The 22,156-nt window shown below is 49.5% G+C and overlaps 1 protein-coding gene across 2 annotated transcripts in view; it reads left to right on the forward strand.

The window, feature by feature from the left end:
• VPS35L (VPS35 endosomal protein sorting factor like) overlaps positions 1 to 22,156 on the forward strand; it is a 476,592-nt gene that overhangs the window by 444,844 nt on the left and 9,592 nt on the right. For both annotated transcript variants that reach the window (XM_085629064.1, XM_085629063.1), the window contains one exon: positions 6,120 to 6,266. In XM_085629064.1, coding sequence (XP_085485190.1) covers positions 6,120 to 6,266 — 147 coding nt within the window. The remainder of the gene's footprint in view (positions 1 to 6,119; positions 6,267 to 22,156) is intronic.

The raw sequence follows: 22,156 nt of genomic DNA on the forward strand, positions 1-22,156 counted from the left end.
CATCGTTACCGAAGGTAAGTAACTTGTTCATCTGTGGCAAGCACATTAACCACCTGTGCTATCGTTGACAGTTATACACCCAGATGCTTGCTAAATTCATATATTTTAGAAGTAGGTGACTTAACATTCTCACTTATCTTAAGTCTCCATTGTGATGAATAATTTAAGCGACAACAGCTGCACTGCATACAATAATTTTGGTGTGTATACCTTTCAGGTGACAGTTCGCAAAATGTATTGCAATGTGCTCCGTCACAGTCAAAAAGTCATCACTACGTTTTCATAAGAAAGATTAGATATTTGTTCCTCAAACACAAAATGGATTTACCAGGTCCCTGAGCAAGCAGCTGTGCGTAGGAAATAGAGATGCCTCTGTCTCTGGGTGTGCAGGCAAAACTGTACTGCAGGAGTCTGGGTGTGTTAAAGAGGTTATCCGCACACTTGGGGGACAGGAAAATGGTGTCCCTCATGTGACTATATACACTGCCTGGAGCAGACAGAAAGAGGATGCCGCATTCACTTTGATAGGTAACATCAGTGAACAGCCCCATTACTGTGGGCCATGCATCATGATGGTGCTGGTACCTCATACTTAACATTTACTTTTTCTTTAAAGCTGGTAATAAATTGACATCTGTGCACCTCCTTTACACGCTATCCTATACAATTGTAATTTCAATTAGCACGTGCACCACCTTCGCTCTTTGCAGAGAGAACAGGGACTGGATGAGTTCTTTGGAAACCTTGAAAGGAACTCTGAGAAGCCAGGAGTGTCATCAGCCTTCACCCGAGAGATCTCAGTCGCACCATTAACTGACCTATAAGTGACTCACACGATGCATGAAACATATAACTACAGCAACACATCACCTTGGAAAGAGACTTATTTGTTTTCTAAATTGGCCTACCACTACGAATTCTTTACAATAGCAGCGCTTGCTGGCAAGAGTGACGTGTGAAAAATGAGCTATCTGATAATCAGTATTTTAGTCCTGGATACAACACACCGCTGTACTAGGTGCCCACTTAGAAAACACAAGACCCCTATTGTACTGTTGGGATTTCCATGTCATAGAATCAGGCTATTTTATCCAGGTTTTGCAGAACGTCCCACCCATCTCTCACTCCTCCCTTTCATCTTCTTGAAAATATCTCCATGAGCAATTCCGATTCAGTACCCGAGAAAGTCTGTCGCAAGAATTCCTTGCATTCTTTGCGACAGAGGTTGTTATTCAAGGCATTTTCTGATTACTAATAAGTGTGACGCCAATTCGCTATCTCAGACCTTACTTTTCTGACCAAGTTCATGCACAAGCAAAATTTCAAGATGCTACTGCTAGTGCAGAGTCTTCATTCACTACAACATCAGACATGGTTGGTTTAATTTAACTTCCAGGGTATGTCCATCCATGTACCCATAAGACAGTCCCTTATGAAGTACCTAATTTTCATAGTGGGTGGAAATCAATTTCAATTTACTGCTCTACCCTTCAGGCTTTATAAGATTGCCAGGATGTTAATTAAGTTCAGAGCAGTGGTTGCCACCCTTCTTAAGAGGCAAGGGTCTCATGTTTTTCCCCACCTTGCAGAATGATTTATGAAGGCCAGTTCTCCGAAAGTAGCTTTGTTGACTTTAGACAACTAGTGAGATTCTGCATGATCAGGGACTCTCAAAGAATGCTCATAAGTCCTAGTTGATTCCTGAACTATGTCTGTAGTTCCTGGGTATGGAAAAAATACGTATTTTAGAAGTTCCACTCTGCAGGAAAACAAAGTGCATTTGCCACTTGATCTCTACATTCAAGTTAACAGTGCCATCGGAGCAGTTAATTTCCTGTGCCCCCGCAGTTTGATGGCATACTGTATCTTGCTGGTCCTTCTGGTGAGGCATGGTCTAGGGTCTCAAGGATAAACGGGACCACGGCAAACATTCTGGCTCTTCAGATGAGGTGCCTTGCTCTAAACTTTTGCTCCTCTCTGTTAAGGATAGCACATATTTATCCTCACAGTTAACCTGAATCGCCATGCATATTTTGAAAAAGAGAGGAGTGGTAGGAGCCACACCCTCTTTTTCAAGACAGCAATGTCTGTGGTTCTGGGTGGGTTCTCCACCCCCAGGGTTTTTTCAATGCTCCACAAAGCAGGGGCCCATGGGGCCTTGGCTGGCCCATCACTATACGGGGCCTCTGTCTTTGGGTGGACAGCTTAGCCTGCCGCCGTCCCCAACGGATGACTTACTGTCTCCAACTCGAGTTGCCACGGAGGCTAGCGCAGAGTTTGCGAGGGTGGTTCGCAGGGCTGCGGATATCTTACAGATGCAGCCACCTTCTGTCTCCCTGCCTTCGGATCCTTTGTTGGATCTTCTCCACCGGGGCATGGTGGGTGTGGAGGCCTTATTGCCTTTTGGCAGGTCGCTGTATGATGTCGTTCTGGGGACTTGGACCAGACCCTCATTGGGGGACCCCGTGGGTCGTGCTAATGCACATAGCCATCACCCGGCTCTAGATGACCCTGCCTGTTTGTCCCTCTATCCTAGGGCTCAAGGACTTGTGGTCCAGGCCGTGCTCCCTTCCTCTCCTCCTCCAGTGCTTCCTCCCACTCGCGATTCTAGGTGGATGGAGTCGTGTGGCCGCAATGTCTTTGTGTCCGCCAGCTTAAGCCTTCGGTTCCTGAACACGACCTGCGTGTTTGCTAAGGCTACTTTTGCCCTTTGGGACTCCGTCGTACAACTTCTTCCCTCTTTGCTTTAGGGCCCTCGTGCTGACCTGGCCCAGCTTATTCCGGAAGGCCGCGACATGGTGCAGTTTTCTGTCCGGTCGGCCATGGACACCACTGAATCCATGGGTCGCGCTATGGCCAGGTCAGTTGCTCTGCGTCGCCATGCGTGGTTATGCGATGGCAGTTTTCCCGAGAATGTTCGGGAGAGACTCGGGGATCTGCCCTTTGATGGGGTCCATCTGTTTGATGAGCAAGCTGACTCGGCGGTCCGGTTCCTCCTACCTGGATTTCAATGACTGCCGGGTTTTTAGTCCTCTTGGTGGACTTGTGTTTTTATATGCAGTATTGTCACTGCGTTTATGATTTCCGATTCTGGGTTCAAGACGTATTTCCCAGATGGGTTGTATGGCTGTTCGGACATGTTTTTTTTCTTTAAAAAAATGTGTACAGCTGGGCTAGCTGTTTTTGTATTCTGTCTCTGGATGCTCTCTGGCATCATGCGGTCTATATACATACTTTTCAGACATTTCTTGTCTGTGTGTTACTGACTTCTTCTTCCTTAGTGTGGTGGTCAGTATTCCCATCTGTATCGCAGTGGTTCGGTCTTTAATTCCCGATCGGGGGGTTGGGGTCGGCCACCTTTGTAGATGGACTTGTAGGTCCTGCTTCTTTTCACATTGGTGCCGTTGGTACCTCTTAGGCGACTTCCTATTCTGTAGGGTTATTCTTCGAGTTTCCCCTTGGTTATCACTTTCATGACTTTTTCCTATGTCTCTATGTGCTCTTTATATGTCATGAGGTGTACGCACGCCAGGGGGCCAGCATACAGGGTTTCCCTGCTGTGGTTTCTGGCAATTGTCCCAGATCCCTCTCTATTTCTCTCTCTCTCCCTCATGGGAGATGGCTCTGTGTGTATGTCCGGCTTTCCGGTGATCCTTGGTCATTGAATCGGTGGGTATGGTTGGCCGGTTGACTACGTGTTAATGCGCCTGCCTTTCTCTGTCGACGTGCATATGCTGTGGCTGTTACGTGTCATTTGGCTTGTGCACTTGTGTGGTGGGATCTCACGGTACACAAGGTCTGATTACGGGTATTCTTGCAATCCACTTCTATGTATCTCCTGGTAATCATAGTTTGTATGTCTACCTCTGACATGTCATTTTTTTGACACCCGCTGTTGTGCTGCTCAATGTGTATGTTCTGACTGTCATACTGTTTAGTCCCTTTTCTGGGATTTTGTCTCTTGGAGGATCCTGGGATCCTATATTCAGTTTCACTTCTTCTAGCTGAAGTTTATGGCATTCTGCCATTGTGCACTGACCTTCATGGTTCTGTGATTTCGTTTAGTCTCTCTGATGGATTGTGGTACCTTGCTTCCCTTGCTCATGCTTCCACCCTGAGCTTTATGGGGTCTGGTGTCAGCTACGGTGTCATTGCTGTCCCCACCTTGTTCTACTCAACAATATTGACGGATTACTTCCCTTGGGAACTTAGTGGCTTTCAATCGCAGCTCCTCCTCCAATGGGGTATAGCTTTGGTATCTATTCTAAGTTAAGGAATCTGTGGCTAGATATCTCTATCAGATGAACAAGTTACTTACCTTCGGTAACGATGTATCTGGTAGAGACACAGTCTGGCCACAGATTCCTTAACGCCCACCCATCCTCCCCATTCTGCGAGGGCCTTCCAGGTGGGGTTCTGCCCACTTGCCTCCTTACAGGTGGCCTTGGTCTTCTTGAGGGGTGCTCTAGTTCACCTACCTCTGGGGCAGGGTGTGTCATTCTGTTCTGACACATTGGCTCGCCACCCATTCTCGTTTTGGGTGGCTAGATTACGTGCTTTTCAGTGCTCTTCCGCTCTAGTTTTCCGGTGTGGAGATTCTCATGTTCTTCCACCCTCCCTCCGCCCTCGTCTGTTTCTCCCCATTACCTTGGGGTCTCCTGGTCTATGCTGCAGTCAATTGGGTTGAGGTTCTATTTGACTATGCTACAGTTCATAGGTAATTGCGGGGGGTGTGGTGAACGTTCTTAGTTGTTGCTCACTTTTGATCACTCGCCTTGAGTCATCTTGTTCCAGTCTTGTTGTCCTTTACAGTTATGTCCTGTGGTTACAGACTGTCTTTCATACAGTTCCATCCTGTGGTTGCGAACTGTCCTTCGTTTGTCATGCCATTCATTTCCAATGCCGTTACCTCTTGGCGGGGGCGCAGCTCTTCGCTTGGGCGAGACTGTTTCTAGGGGTGGCTTCTTTGGTCGCTCCCTTCAGATGTTGAGTACTCTTTCAACATGGTCCCTTCAAGTGTAGAGTACTCTTATCACATGGTGAGTTTTCTCATCATTCTATGATTTCTTGTCATTATTGTTTCACATATTTTTTATCATTTTTGGCACACTGTTCCTATACTCTCACAGTTTTTGTAGTGGCTCCGCGTTGTGGCGCAAAAAAGTTTCACAAAAGAAAACTGATGTCAGCATGCCAGGGGGGACTTATATGGCTCCATTGACGTCACTTCCGTGGACAACGTCTGGACGGAGCCGGTCAACGCCACCCCCCCGGCGTGCAGAGGTACTGCTGGGGAAAAAGATTTTCCGGATCCAGTCTGACGCCTGGGTATATTCTAAGTTAAGGAATCAGCGGCTAGACTGTGTCTGTACCAGATACATTGTTACTGAAGGTAAGTAACTCGTTTGTTAAAGGCTTGGGGGGAGGGGTGGCCTGGCAGACACGTCTGAAGAAGAAGCTGTACCATGGAACTACTGAAGTATACAAAAAGTGATGGGTTGGATGCTTCAATTAATCTCAGTCACTGGTAATTACTCAGGGGCATCTCAGACCATTGATCTTTGCCCACAGTGTCACCTCAGATTAAACCCAGCCATATGCAAATCAGCCTTGATCCTTCTCCAACAGTCCAGCCCAAGCTGCCAAGCCAGATCCTCTCCGAACCGGAACACAAGCAACCTAAGACCCCTATCGCCCTAGTTGGACTTGTCAGTCGAGTTCAATTTGGTTCCAGTGGCAAAGTGAGCACAGGGCCCACTTCTGGGTATGCACGTTGCACTTAGGGCATTGCACTGAAGTTTTTGAAAAGTGATCAGTGGGATGCTTGAATTAATATCAGCCACTGGTAATTACTTGGGCACAACTGTCGAATATATTGAGGTGGGTATATGGCAAGGTAGCTCATGTAATAACCTTTATCTGAGATGCCTGTGTTAAAAATGCCAGTATTTAAAGTTATTGATGATGTTCAATCGATACGACAATGTATGGTCACCTGTGCTAAGTACCTAAACTGTCTACGATATCATAACTGCTTACTGGTTATTTCAAAATAAAAATATAAAAAAAATGCCAGTATTGTACTGTTATGTAATAAATCCACCTTTCTTTTGTTGTAGACTTTAAAACGTCAGAGTTTACTGGCTTTGTTATTCTTTAATAGTATATTAGCTCATGGAGATCTAAGGAACAATAAACTGAACCAACTTTCTGTCAATCTATGGAGCCTGGCACAGAAGCATGGGTTTGCCGACACCAAAACAATGGTAAGTACAAATAAACTAAACAGTATCAAAGATTGAGGACATCAACTATAAAGATTATTAAATATAAATGAATGAAGTGTTCATTATGTGACAATGTTTTGGTATGTACTACTTTAGGGATTTATTGTCTAAACGATATTTAATTTAAATAAACATTTTTCGCTGCAGAAACCCACACAAACTCCCCCACCTGGTACACTTTCCGGGGCCTCACGAAGTTTAGATTAGAATTTGAAGGATGCATTTCTGCCTCCATTTTGTCTTTTAGTTTAAGGCTCTTTATCTACCCTTCCTCCCTTCTCAGCCTAATAAATGTAATGCTTGTGGACTTGGAGGGTAAAAACGAAGAAGTTTCCTTTGTGACAGGTAATGGATTAGTGGTAATCAAATGCAGATGTTTGTTCTTTAGGTCAGTGATCAGTTTTACATTGTGTTTCAGCTGCCTGCAGTTGCCAGAGGTTATGGATCCTTTGTGCTGGCTGTGGGGGTTCCTTTTCCTTCAATACAAATAAGTTAACTATCTGGAAGCCCCCAGCATAAGCATCAGCGACACTTTCTGATCTACTCAAGCCATTCGTTTGGCAGTCTCATGGTTTCAGCATCAAGGTGCCTAGGTTACTTGTTGAGGTAGTCTATTGATGTTCTGCAGAACATCCTTCCAAACTGTTGTGAAGACAGTATATTCCAATCAAATGTACACCGAGGTTGCTACATTCCTCTCACTCCTCCAACATATATCTTACAGAGTAGTATATAGTTGCTTTGAATGCTAAGGGATCGTGTACTAAAGATGCATGATTTTAATTGCCAAATCTCAGGGCAAGGTATTTCAGTGTCTGATTCTCAATTATCATCACTCTTACCACCACTTTAACCTGACCACCTCCCAACAGACCAAGTTTGGGAGCAACTGGTTCTTACTCTCTAGGACTTCTCTGGTATCCTTGATAGTTGGGACAATGTCACAGGTTTGCTGGCATTTTCACCTGCTCTTGGAGTATAGGGTTCCAGGCAGGGGCACTTGGTATTTGCTTTGCTCGTGGGTAAGTCCCAATATCATTATGAACAAAGCTGGTTGGGGTCATCTTGGCATGTTTTACTGTTCCCAAATTGTAAGTGAAGCAGTGGTAATGCTCAGTTGGCTACTCTCCTCAGCATGTCCCTGTTGAGCCATCATCACCTCGCCGCAAAGCTGTACAGCCACCCATGTCTCCACTTTTTTCGTTAATCATTGCACTCCAGTGAAACATAAGGGTAGACTTTTTTGTGATGTATTTCATGTGTAGGCCTTGAAATCTTGGGGTGTCACTTACACATGCGAAGAAGTTAAGGGATCCTACTGGGAGCAGCATGAGTAAGGTCTTCCTTGTATACCAGTTATAGGAGACTTCGAGACAAGCAGTGCTCTTATTGTTGCGCACCACAAGTGGGAGAAGTGCTTCTGATAGAGACATCTAACTGCAGATTCCTCACCTAGCGAATATTCCCAGGCATCGGACTGTATTTAGAAACTTTAGTATCTGAAAGGAACAGTTAGTTATAGATTCCTTACCTTAGAATTACCCCCAGGCGTCAGACTGGATCCGGAAAGTTTTTTCATCAGCAGTACCCCTGCGTGTCGGAAGGTGGCGTTGGTCGACTCAGTCATGGTCGCCTGGATGACGTAGCTGTAGCTAATAAGACGCCGCCCTCGCGCACTGACGTCCGTTCTTTCTTTTTCTGCGCCAGCTAGCACAGATCCGGAGAGAGCGGTACCTCCAGTCACTTTTTGACGGTCTTTTTCTCGACTTTTGTCAACTTCAATTTTTTGGAGTCCAGCGACTCCTGGTGCATAAGGGATGCCCAGCTTCAAGGCTTGCGGTTCATGTAACCGACTGATGTCGGTAACCGATACGCACTGCATGTGCCTCTACTGCCAGGAGTGCGACCACGACCCCAGGTCGTGTTTCGACTGCCGGACCATGGCCCGAAGTCTTTGTGGGAACGGTCCCGAAAGCTTCTCAAGGCCCGGCAGTTGGCTCTGTGCCGTTCGAAGTCGCGGTTGCATTGGAGGTCAAGGGACCGGTTGCAGAGCCAACACCATTCTTCATCCAAGTCTTCGCACTCGGGGTCAGGCAAGTCGAAGCAGAAGGAGAAGTTGAAAAAGCATTGTTGCTCTTCGACTTCTCCCTGTCCGTTGGCCGACGCGACGAGGGATGCAGTGGGTGCCCCTCCAACGGCTCCAGTTGTGCAGCTTGTAGTGTCAGCTCTGGGTTTCCCCCATTCCCGGGACCGGGAGCGAACCCTGCCCAGCTTCGTCATTTTTACGAAGCAATGCATGCCATCTTTGGGCAGCCCGACTCCGCCGGTGCGCCTTCGGGCCCCGCTGACTCAGCTAGGGGCCCTGGGCCTTCAATGCCGGCGGCTTCGGCCTCGGCGCCGCAGGGTCCCCTTGGATCCAGGCCTGGATCCGGATCGGCACCGGTCGACCATGTTACGCCTCCCCCGGCGCTGTTTCCACTGGCACCATGTCCGCAGCCGGCGCCGGCTGTGTCCCCAGCCGATGTCGACCCCGGCCTCCACCTCGAGGTAGACACGGAGTCGGACCGGCGTCAATGGGTACTTTTGTGCCCCTGTTCTACCCTGGCTCTTTGAGACCAGTCTTGCAGCCAGAAGAGGGTGAGGAGGACTGAGAGGGGTCTGGGGACCCTTTAACCGACCAGTTAGGTTATGAACCGGACTGGAGAGAGCAACTGGGGGAAGCCAGTGGTCTGGATACTTCCCCAGACCTTGGCATGTTGTCTCCTCCTACCGTGGCTACGGAGGAGGGAGCGTCATACACAGTGGTGTTGCGTAGGGCGGCAGAGGCTCTCCACCTCGAGCTACCTACGGTGGCAGTCAGGACTTGCATCCTGACAGAGGTGCTTCAAACAGCAGTGAGCTCTTCGGAGCCCCTGCTACCGTTTAATGAAGCCCTCACAGACATCCTTTTGGGCACCTGGTCCAGGCCCAACACAGGGGCTCCTGTGGACAGGATGATTGCCCAACGCCACCGCCCGGCCCCAGGCGACCCCACTTTTCTCTCCCAGCACGCCATCCCTGAGAGGTTGGTGGTCCAACCCTCCACCTCCAAAGGTGCATTCCCTAACGCAACACCCGATGGGGAATCCAAAAAGCTGGACCACCTTGGGAAGAAAATGTTTTCTTCCTCTAGCATGGGACTGTGGTCTGTAAACACTGCATGTCTGTTGGGCCGTTACACCCACTCTGTGTGGGATACGGTAGCAGGTGCTGCCCCAGTGCCCGGAGGAGGCCTGCGCCATGCTCTCCTGTACAGTTGCAGAGGGGAGAGACGCAGCGAAGTTTACCATCCACTGTGGGCTGGATACCGCCGACTCACTAGGCAGGACGATTTCCACATTGGTAGCCCTTCGACGCTACGCCTGGTTGAGGTCGACTGGTTTTTCGGGGGATCTCCAATGCACTCTTATGGACTTGCCCTTTGATGGCCGTCGCCTTTTTGGCGACAAATCAGACAATGCGCTAGAGCGCTTTAAGGACTCTCAAGCTACAGCCAGGTCCTTGGGCCTCTCCACCACCCGCCCTGCGCAGTCTACCTTTCGCCCCTTTCGTAGCTACGGAAGGGGTGCCCTGCCATGTCCCGCCCAGGGCCATAGGCTGGCGCAAGCTGTTCAGCCTATGGGAACCAGCGCTGTGGTTCTGGAGGCCAGCAGGCAGGCCGGTCCACCACAGCCCCCCCGCAGCAGCCTCCTAGTCCGACCTTTCAGGACCACCAAACGCCTGTGGGCGGCAGGATTCGCCATCACCTCCCCCACTGGCGCACCATCACGTTGGAAAGGTGGGTTTTGCTGATAGTCCAAAGTGGCCACTCCCTCCCCTTCGAGACTACCCCTCCATCCATGCCACCTCAGTACCATCACATGTCAGAGGATCATCTGGCTCTTCTCCAACAGGAAGTTTCGGCACTCTTGACCAAGGGAGCCATCGAGTGCGTTCCTGTCCCAAAAGTAGGTAGTGGTTGCTCTTCCCACTACTTTCTGGTGCCCAAGAAGGACAAAGGCCTGGATCTCAGGAACATCAACCGCTTCCTCCGGAAGGAGAAGTTCAAGATGTTGACGCTCGGTCAGGTCCAGTCTGCCCTCAACCCTGGAGACTGGATGGTAGCGTTGGACATGCAGGACGCTTACTTTCACATCCCCGTCCTGTCGGCCCACCGGCGCTACCAGCGGTTCACGGTAGGCCACAAGCATTTTCAGTTTACCGTGCTAGTCTTCGGCCTGAACAGCGCCCCTCTGGTGTTCGTGAAAGTGATGGCAGTGGTCGCAGCTCATCTGCGCAGATCAGGGATTTCAGTCTTCCCCTATCTCGATGACTGGCTGTTGAAGGCGGGCTCGCTCCATACTGTCGTCTCCCACCTCCAGACTACGGCCGACTGCCTGCATTTGCTGGTGTTTACCATCAAAGTTCCGAAGTCACACCTGATTCCCTCTCAGAAGCTCCTCTTCATCAGAGCGGTTCTGGACAGGACACAGTTTCGGGTCTATGCTCCCGAACAGCGAGTCAGGGATATTCGGGCTATGATTTCGAGCTTTCAGCCTCTATTCCGGGTTTCGGTCAGGATGACTCTCAGACTACTGTGTCTGATGGCCTCGTGCATCCTGCTGTAAACCATGCCAGATGCATGTGCGGGCTCTGCAGTGGGACCTGAAGTTCCAGTGGGCCTAACATCAGGGGAACCTGTCCGATTGCGTCCAGATCTCGGAGGGCACTGCACACCAGTTGCAGTGGTGGATAACGAACCAGGATTAGGTTGACTGCAGATCCCTCTCCCTTCCTCAACCAGAGTTCACAGTGGTGACAGATTCATCACTTCTGGAATGGGGCGGCCACATGGGGGAGGCAGAGATAAGAGGCCTCTGGTCTCCGGCGGAGTCCGGGTTCCATATCAACCTTCTGGAGCTTTGGGCGATTCGTCTTGCACTCAAAGCATTCCTTCCCTCTGTCCGGGGAAGAGTATTGCAGGTGTTCACGGACAACACCACCGCCATGTGGTACTGCAACAAACAGGGCGGGGTGGGGTCGTGGACCCTATGTCAGGAGGCCCTCCGCCTCTGGACATGGCTGGAACATCAGGGCATATCCCTGGTGGTTCAACACCTAGCAGGTTCCCTGAATGCCAGGGCGGATGAACTCAGCCACAGGTGCATGATGGATCACGAATGGCGTCTTCACTCGGAGGTACTGCAAGGTCTCTTTCAGCAGTGTGGAGAGCCTTGGTTAGAACTATTCGCCACTGAAGATGACGTGCAATGTCAGCAGTTCTGCGCATTGGAATTTTCAAGGCGGCACTCGCTAGGTGACGCTTTGCGTCGCGAGTTGTGTTTCGGTCTTCTATACGCCTTTCCGCCTATACCACTTTTGCCCAGAGTGCTGAAGATCAAGCGCGACCGGGCCCTGTCATTCTTGTGCCTCTGGATGGGGCACGAAGTGTCTGGTATCCCGAGCTGCTCAACATGGACATTGATCCTCCGATCCGACTGCCTCTTCGGGAGGATCTTCTGTCGCAACAGCAAGGGACGGTCCTCCACCCGAACCTGTCCAACCTCCACCTCCTTGCGTGGAGATTGAGCGGTGGCAATTGACATCTTTTGACCTGCCTCCCGAAGTCTGCGAGGTTATCTTGTGGAAGCCAGGCATCCCTCCACTAAGACGGTATACGCCTGCAGATGGAACACATTTGTGGCATGGTGCGCAGCAAAGGCTGTGGATCCCCTTTCCGCCCCTCTTTCTGAGGTGCTCTTGTTCCTCCTTTCTTTGGCCCAGCAGGGCTCTGCTCTGGGCTCTCTAAAGGGCGACCTCTCGGCCATTTCAGCCTTCCTTAGTCTTCCTGATCAACCTTCTCTTTTCAAGTCCTCTGTTGTAAATAGATTCCCTAAGGGCATTACTCATCTTTTTCCCCCTGTTCCCTTTGTAATGCACTAGTGGGTCTTGAACTTGGTCCTTACATATCTTATGTGCGCTCCCTTTGAGCCGCTACATAACTGTCCTCTCAGACTTCTCACTTTGAAAACTGCCTTTCTGATGGATACATCTGCCAGTGGATTCCTCACCTTGTGAATATCCCCTGCGCCACCATTCCACGGAACTTTTCTTTCCCAGCACTCAACGTCGACGTGGGCGACGTCACAATGCGCCGGCTCCGCTCGCTACTCCGATCTACGTCACCGGAGCCATAAGAAGACCACGTCGGCGTGATGACGTCAGTTCCCTTCTTTCCGCGCCTTCGACGCGCAACAGTTTTTTTCCAGTGCTCTCTAGCTACTTTGTAGTTTAGCGGTGTAACTGTGTTAAAATCGGTATGTCTTCGACTAGAAAGTCTGGATTTAAGCCCTGTAGGGAATGTGGAGGTTTAATGTCGATGACGGATCCACACCAGAACTGTTTATGGTGCCTCTCTTGGGAACATGATATGGAGGAGTGCGGATGCTGTAGAAGTATGAACCCGAAGGCACTCGAGGAGAGTAAGACTAAGCTCTTCATGAAGAGGATCGGTGAGGAGAAGAGAGGAAGGAAAAAGGAGAAGTCGAAGAGGGGGTCATCGACTTCGAAGTCATCGAGGTCGAAGAAGCACCACAAGAAGAGGAAACATTCTTCTCGACGTCGGTCCTCGAGGTCCAGAAAGTCGAGGTCGAGGTCGGCTTCGCCCCTTCGACGCCGGAGCAAATGCTTGTCTCCTTCTCCTACACTTGTGAAGTCTCCGAGGTGTTCTCCTTCGAAGAAGCAGACTCCGGTTCAGTCCCGACGCGGTCATCGGATCCGTCTAAGCAATCGACTCCGGTTCGAGTGGAGTCGGATGCTTCCATGCATGAAGATGAGCAGGAGGAGTCTGTTCCAGTGCCTGAAGAGTCTGAGGCTCCGGTTGAAGATACTGCGGAGCCGACGCCGGTGACTCCACAAGGGGATACAGGGTCTGTTCCTTTTCCTCAGTTCCCGGCTCCAGGTACAGATTCTACCAATTTCTTAAATGCTATGTATGGCATTTTTAATAGGGCGGCCTACCCATCCGGAGCACCAACTGGTCCCGTGGGTCCGATGGCATTTACACTAGGGGTGCCGCAGCAGTATGCTCAGGCCCCCTTTATGCCCTTTATGCCGATGGCGCCGGACTTCGGAGCCTTCCTCGACGCCGAGGCCGACTCCATCGGCGCCGCATCCGGCGCCGCCGACTCCACCTATGGCGCCGCCGACTCCGGTACCTTTGGCTCCTCCGACGCCGCGTACGACGTCGTCGACGCCGGCTCCCCGGATCCGGTCGAGGAGGGAAGCCCAGAGGGTGTTGGAGGAAAGGAGATATCGGACAGATGTGGAAGAAGGTGAGGTTGACTCTTCCTCAGATGAATTTGAAGGAATTGATGAAGCTAGTGGTTTGGATACAACCCCAGAGTGGGAGCATGCATCTGCCAGGTCTTCTCCGCCTCAGGAATTGGCTCCCTATCATGTAGTGATCAAAAAGGCAGCAGAACTTTTGGATTTGCAGCTGCCTTCTGTGGAGTACAAATCCAACTTGCTTACAGAAGTGTTGCATTCTCCATCATCAACATCAGAGCCTTTGTTGCCTTTCAATGAGGCCATCTTGGAGCCGGTCTTGGAGGTGTGGAAGAAGCCCCTTTCATCTCCGGCGGTGTGTAGGCAGGTGGCAAGAAGGTATAAGGTTGCACCAGGGGATCCTGACTTCTTGTCAACTCATCCATCTCCGGACAGCTTGGTTGTGCAGGCTTTATGTTCCAAGCATGCTTCGGGTGCCTTCCCTCAGTCTCCGGCTGACAGGGAATCTAAAAAGGTTGATCAGGCAGCCAAAAAGACCTTTTCCACTGGAAGTATGGCGTTGAAATCAACTAATGCTACATGCCTGTTGGGGCGTTATGTGCATGCGCTAATGGACTCCATTAAGTCTTTGGCCCCTAAGTTGCCTGAGGGGGATAAGTCGTCCTTTTTGGAGGTTGTGGCAGACACTCAGGCGGCTGCCAGACAAGTTATCCAATCAGGGTTGGATACTGCAAACGCTGTGGCAAGGATCATGGGGTCATCTGTTGCCGCAAGGAGGCAGGCTTGGTTCCGTACCTCTGGGTTCTCAGCTGATGTGCAAGCTACGCTGGTTGATCTGCCATTCGACGGACAGAAGCTGTTTGGGGAAAAGGCAGACTCTGCCCTGCAGCGATTTAAGGACAGCAGGTTGACTGCGAAATCCTTGGGACTGCAAGCTCCAACTAGGGGTTCGTCTTTTCGAAAATTTAGGGGTTTTGGAAGATCGTCTTTTCGCCCTTACCGGCAGCCCCAACAGCAGCAGCAGCAACAACAGCAGCAGAATCCCCTCTATAAGTCCTATAGAGGGAGACAAAAGGGTCGGAGAGGTTCTGGGCGCAACCCCTCTTCTTCCTCCTCCTCTTCTGCTCCCAATGAAGCTTCAGGGAAGCAGCCCTAGATCCCCCATCCCGGATCATGTAAGACCTGTGGGGAGGTCGGGTGTCCTACTTTCTACGGGGTTGGAAATCTGTTACAACAGACCTTTGGGTTTTGAACCTCGTAGAGACTGGGTACGCCCTTCCCTTTCGAGAGTTTCCTCCCCCTTACCCTCCTTGCCAAGGTTATTGCTCGGAAGACCATCTGCTTCTCCTGCAGAAAGAAGTTCTAGCCTTGCTTCAGAAGGGTGCGATAGAGGTGGTTCCGGAGCAGGAAAGGGGTCAGGGATGCTACTCCCGGTATTTCCTGATTCCCAAAAAGGACGGCAGATTGCGTCCAATCCTGGACCTCAGAATCTTGAATTTTTACCTGAAGCAGGAGAAATTCAAGATGCTGACCCTTGCGCAGGTTCTTCAAGCGCTGCAGCAAGGAGACTGGATGGTGTCGCTCGACTTGCAGGACGCGTACTTTCATGTCCCAATCCTGAAGTCGCACAGGAAGTATCTCCGTTTTACGGTTGGGTCGCAACACTACCAGTTTGTGGTCCTCCCGTTTGGTCTTACTTCCGCACCTCGGGTCTTCACGAAGGTGATGGCAGTGGTGGCTGCTCATCTCAGGAGGTCGGGGATTCCAGTTTTCCCCTACCTGGACGACTGGCTTCTGAAGGCAGAGTCCCCAGAGATGGTGCAGCGTCATCTGCAGGTAACATCTCAGCTGTTATTCGACTTGGGTTTTTCGATCAATGTGCCCAAATCTCACCTGGTGCCCTCTCAACGCAACCTGTTCATAGGGGCGGTACTGGACACTACTGTGTGTCGAGCATTCCCTCCTCCTCAAAGGATTCTCGACATTCAGGAGATGGTCCCTTTATTCCACAATGGAGCGGTTGTTCCAGTTCTGAAGGTCCTTCACCTGCTCGGTCTGTTCGCTTCCTGCATTCTGTTGGTCAACCACGCACGCTGGCACATGAGGGCGCTCCAGTGGTGCCTCCGCAAGCAGTGGTATCAGCACAACGGGGATCTCGGGGAGTCGATCAGGATCTCCAGAGAAGCTGCAGCGGATCTGTCTTGGTGGAGCGTGGAGGGCAATCTGTCCCAAGGAAAGCTCTTCCATCTACCTCCATCGGTGGCCACAGTGATAACGGATGCATCCACTTTAGGGTGGGGTGCGCATCTGGGGGACCTGGAGATCAAAGGTCTTTGGTCTCCAGAGGAAAGGTTGCTTCACATCAACCTTCTGGAATTGCGGGCGATTCGTTTGGCGCTCAAGGCCTTCCTCCCTTCCATTCGCGGTCAGTCGATTCAAGTCCTGACAGACAACACGACCGCGATGTGGTATGTGAACAAGCAGGGAGGAGTGGGGTCTCTTTGTCTATGCAGAGAGGCCTTACGACTATGGTCCTGGGCTCAGGACCATCAGATTTGTCTGATGGCAAATCATCTGGCCGGGGTGCTGAACGTACGTGCGGACAGTCTCAGTCGGCAGTTCTCCGCCGACCACGAGTGGAGGCTCCATCCGGAGGTAGTTCGTCACGTCTTTCGGATGTGGGGAACTCCTCGGGTGGATCTGTTTGCCACTTTCGAGAACGCGCACTGCCCGTCATTCTGCAGTCTCCAGTATCCGATGCAGGGGGCGTTGGGGGACGCGTTTCAGTTGAGTTGGGGCTCACGACTCCTTTATGCGTTTCCTCCCATACCCTTGATTCCTCGGATTCTGAGGAAGATTCGCCAAGACCGGGCCCAAGTCATATTGGTCGCCCCGGATTGGCCAAGAAGGGTGTGGTACACAGATATTCTCCACCTCTCCTCGTGACCTCGGCTCCGTCTCCCTTTGAGGGCAGACCTCCTCTCGCAGTCGGAGGGGCAGGTTAAACACCCCTACCTCCAGAGCTTACACCTTCATGCCTGGAGATTGAACGGGGCAACCTGAGTGCCTTCTCTCTCCCACCTGATGTGGTGGACGTTATTTTATCGGCCAGGCGACACTCCACCAAGTCCATTTACTCCTACAGGTGGTCAAAATTTGTAAGATGGTGTGGAGAGAGATCCATTGACCCTTTAAAGGCTCGTCTTTCCAATGTGCTCCAGTTTGCTCTTTCCTTGGCTCAGCAGGGCTTTGCTGTGGCCACGGTCAATGGCTACCTTTCGGCCTTATCGGCATTTCTGTGCCACCCAGATCAACCTTCACTGTTTAAATCTCCGGTTGTTCTGAGGTTCATCAAGGGCCTTACAAACATGTTTCCTCCAACTCCTTGTAATGCCTCAGTGGGACCTTAATCTTGTTTTAACCTTTCTAATGGGGTCCCCTTTTGAGCCTCTACATAGTTGTCCTTTGAGGCTGTTGTCCTTTAAGACGGTCTTTCTTGTAGCCATAACCTCGGCAAGGAGGGTGAGTGAGCTTCAAGCTCTAAGTTCCAAACCTCCTTTTCTTACATTAGATGTTGAACGGATGGTTCTCAGGACCAGGGCTGCTTTCTTACCAAAAGTTGTCACTTCATTTCATTTGGGGCAGTCTATTACCCTCCCTGTTTTCTATCCACCCCCTCATCCTTCCAAAGAAGAGGAAAGACTCCATCGCCTTGACCCGAAGAGGGCTATGAGTTTTTATCTGGACAGGACCAAGGACTTTCGTCTTGATGACCAGCTTTTTATTGGCTACGTTGGTCGTTCTAAAGGTAAAGCGGTGCACAAGCGCACGCTGTCGAGATGGATAATACTGACCATCAAGATCTGCTACGCCCTGGCTGGTAAGACTCCTCCTGAGGGTATTCGTGCTCACTCTACTAGAGCTAAGTCTTCAACATCTGCTCTGGCCCGGGGTGTTCCCGTGGCAGATATTTGTAAAGCCGCGACTTGGGCCTCCCTCCATACTTTCGCAAAGCATTATTGCTTGGACTCTGAGATGAAGAGGGAGGGCCACTTTGCGCGCTCTGTGTTACAGGACTTTTTGGTATAGGAAGGTGGACACCCTCCTCCGGGAGTGGGGACTGCTGTGGGAATCTATTCACAAGGTGCGGAATCCACTGGCAGATGTATCCATCAGAAGAACAAGTTACTTACCTTCGGTAACGCTTTTTCTGGTGGATACAGTATCTGCCTGTGGATTCCTCACTGGCCCACCCGCCTCCCCGTTGTCCATCCTTCTATACCTAATGTCCTGTTAATAATGTTTCAATCTACTAGTCTAATGATGGTATTTCAAGATGTGTTATTACTGTCAGAGGCATTATGTCTTTCTTTTGCCTTTTTATTTATTCTTCACACTGTGTGTGTTGCTTTGCATATTGTATACTGTGTGTGTATATTGCTGTCAGTCCGTCCATGTGCCTCGAAGGCACGGAAAAAAGGGGCGGAACTGACGTCATCACGCCGACGTGGTCTTCTTATGGCTCCGGTGACGTCGATCGGAGTCGCGAGCGGAGCCAGCGCATTGTGACGTCGCCCACGTCGACGTGGAGTGCTGGGAAAGAAAAGTTCCGTGGAATGCTGGCGCAGGGGATATTCACAAGGTGAGGAATCCACAGGCAGATACTGTATCCACCAGAAAAAGCGTTACCGAAGGTAAGTAACTTGTTCTTCTGGTGGCCATCACCTCTGCACGCAGCGTGAGTGAGCTACAAGCTCTTTCTTCCAAGCCTCCCTTTCAGGCTGTCCATCCGGACAAGGTTGTCCTAAGAACTAGACCTTCCTTTCTTCCCAAGGTGGTTACTTCTTTCCACATTGGCCAGACCATCACTTTGCCCACCTTCTTTACGCCTCCGCATCCTTCGAACGAGGAAGAGAGGCTCCATCGTCTGGATCCAAAACATGCGCTTTCCTTCTACTTGTATCGCACCAAACAATTCGGGGTGGACAACCAGCTCTTTGTTGGTTATGTGGGCGCTAAGAAAGGTCGGGCCGTGCACAAACAGACCATCTCCAGGTGGGTCGTTCTGTGCATCAAAGCCTGCTATTCTTTGGCAAAGAAGGAGCCTCCAGTGGGACTGCGCTCCTATTCCACCAGGGCGACGGCAGCTGCCACTGCTTTGGGACAAGGAGTCCCCTTAAATGACATCTGTCAGGCAGCTACGTGGGCATTGCTGCACACGTGCACCAAACACTACTGGCTAGACAGCCAAGTCAGGAGAGACGGCTTCTTTGGCAGTTCTGTTCTCCAGTACTTTCTGGTGTGAACTTGGTTCGCAGACCCACCTCCGGGGCTCGTAGTGCTGGGGTATCTATTTTAAGGTAAGGAATCTATAACTAACTGTTTCTTTCAGATGAACAAGTTACTTACCTTCGCTAACTATATATCTGTAAGAAACCTAGGTTAGTTATAGATTCCTTACTGCCCCACCCATCCTCCCCGTTCTGCAAACTGACTTCTAGAGTTAAGGATTTCCTTTCAGGGCCCTAGTTTTGTGCACTAGTGGTCAGTGTCTTGCATGGCTCTGCGCTTGTGTCGTGGAACGTTGTGTAAAGAACTGACGTCAGCGCGCAAGGGCGGCATCTAAGTAGCTACTGCAACGTCATCCCGGCGACCACGACGACGAATGCGGAGCCGACCGACACCACCTTCCGACGCGCAGGGGTACTGCTGCCGGAAAAACTTTCCTGATCCAATCTGACGCCTGGGGGTAATTTTAAGGTAAGGAATCTATAACTAACCTATGTTTCTTACAGATATATCATTACCGAAGGTAAGTAACTTGTTCGTTAGTATCCGCAGATAGATTTGTGGCAGCAGTGCTAGTGCATTGAACAGAATATAGTATGGACGATGAGTGACCTCAATTGAATTTCGAAAAGCTCCAAACTTCCCATTAAAATTATAATGTAGATGTTGTTTTAAACTTGTTTGTGAATTAAATAAAGTATTTCATTTGTGTGCTTATTTTATTATTTTTTGTGTATTGTTTTGCAGTTCAAATCATCAAAAATGCTTACACCTGGGTCCTTGGTTTCCTCATTGAGGGCACCAATGGTCCACTAATGATTAAGTGGGGGTCCACAGAAGTCAAAAGGTTGCGAACCACTTCTCTATTCGATTTCCTGATTGAATCTATGTGCTGTAGTCAGTGTAGATGCAGCATAACTTGGGAATGAACCACATATGGGGCCCATGCTTGGTTGCTGAAGATGTTCATGGTATGGCCCTTGTTTTTCTGTACGAGCCATTCCTTTTACACCATCACAGTGTAAATCTAAGAACAGGAGTGTTGGGAACAGCACTGTATGGGAGAAAATTCATTGTAGAGGTTTCCATATGCACACTGATTTTTGAAGCCACAATCTTGATACCGACCTTTCTGAATGCAAAACTCGCTTACAGTTTCAGTGAAAGAGGATGATATTGTAGTGATGCCTCTTGCCCTGAACTGAAACTCTGCTGCATAGGGCTAGCAGGCTCCAGGTTCTCAGTAAAACTATTAGCAAAGTGCAGTGAACAAAGAGCTGAATAATCCCAAAACGGGAATGTAAATGTGTCCAAGGATCCAGGACACCCATTGACCTTGAAAATGGTCAAAAGGGCACATCAAGTGGCTTACCATGCCCTTAGTGGATCTTAGCAGGGGTATGTATCATGGTAACATGCATAGTTGTATAGGAATCATTTATACTAGTTGACGCTTCAGACCTTCAAAGCAGTGAAAGTAAAGACAAATCCGTGGAGTTCCGAGTTGTATTGTTTATTTATTTATTTATTTATTTAGAAAGGTTTTATATAGCGCTGGCTGCACCCATGGGTATCGGCGCGCTTCACAAAAGTATGAAGATAATACAGTTAAAAAGTATCAGAAGAAATGCACATCGTAAAGTAAAGGAGGGAATTGATTGCAGACTACGATATAATGAGTATACACATTTTTTTCAGCAGCAAGAGGTCAACTACATGGTCAGTGTTTATAGGGAGCAGGTTTGGAGCGAGCGGAGGGGTGAAGGTGTGGAGGGATGGGGTGAGGGGAAGGGGAGAAAGGGTAGGGGAGAAGGAGAAGAAAAGTCAAAGGGGGGAGGTGGGGGTAGTGGATAGGTGGGAGGGAGTAGCATGCGGGAAGAGAGAAGATTTAAGGGAAAACAAAACTCTCCCTTGGGTGGTGTTTTATCAGTTATCAATTATAAACCCTGCAAGCTGCTTGCCCTGCTGCAGCTCGTAGGGCACATTTGGTCTCCTTTGGTGATTCTCTGTATTCCTGCAGTTGTATACGTGAGACACCATCTGGGTGCAAGCGCCCCCATGATTCCCAGTCCTTCACTCCTCGTGTGTGGCTCTTGTGGAGGTGGGTCAGTACAGCTGGTAAGACTGCCATATCCTCCACATTTTTCTGTGTGAGTGTGGCCCCAGGAATCATTTCATCTTCCCTGTGCCAGTACACCCCACATCAGCCCCTTCTGCCATCAGCCGCATGCTGTCATCATCTTGGGTGATCCAGGCTCAGTGAACTACAATATGTGGTGCGTCCAAAGAACCTCATATCTCCTCTAAAGTCTCCTTGCAGACTATCCCCATCTTTCCATGTGCCTCAAAGGTTACTGTGTTGCTTGTACCGTCATATGAAACAAAATTCAACGGTTGTTTGGGAATACAATATACATTAAAATTGCTAAAAACCTGCTTCCCCAGCCATTCCTTTAGCTTTGGGGACCTGGAATAATATGAACTGTTGCATTTACATTTTGAGAGAGATTGTTAGTAGTTGTTTTGGCAGCGGTGACAAGAGCGATCGGTGGTGCAAGCTGCAGTAGCCTCATGGTCCGAGCCCGGGCACTTAATATTTTATAAATTAAGCACTGGGAAGAAGTCATCTAGATCCAAGCATACTTCTTGAGGATGGAGTAGGCACATAGCATTCAACACTAGCCAAGGTTTTATATATTGAGAAGAGTTTGTTTGCTGCCGTTATGACTGATAACATTTTATTTTGACAATTGTCTGCCCAAGCAGATAGTAATAGTGCTTTATAGGTCAATTCTGATTTATTGGCCAGCGTTTGTGTGCGAGTAGCTGAGCCTCCGAGATTTTTGTAGTTTTTACCCTTTCTTTTAGTTAGTACGAAGTCCAATGAGTACCATGGGGCAGAGGGATTTGCCTTGTGGTGTGTACTTGCTTTCTGAGGTAGACCCTCGTCTAAAGCACTTGTGATCCATTTGTTGAATATATAGAAGAATCAATATTGTTATCAACCTGTAAAACAGGTTGCAAGGTTTCTAAAGAGTTATTTAGCTTATTAATATCTAATTTAGACCATGCCCTATAAGTCGTTTTTGGGGTTGATGGTACAATGATGGGTTTTAAGTCCTCCACAAACAATCGAAAAAAGACTACCTTCTGGTCTGTTCAGGGGAGTTCCATAATAGAATCGATGTGGATATTGTTAGATGTGGTCCATTATAATGCCTGCCTGTTGTGTGCATGTTCATGAATCTGAAATTTAGAAAAAATATTCATGAGTT

Source organism: Triturus cristatus, chromosome 10 (assembly GCF_964204655.1).
Source record: "Triturus cristatus chromosome 10, aTriCri1.1, whole genome shotgun sequence".
Classification (NCBI taxonomy): Eukaryota; Metazoa; Chordata; class Amphibia; order Caudata; family Salamandridae; genus Triturus; species Triturus cristatus.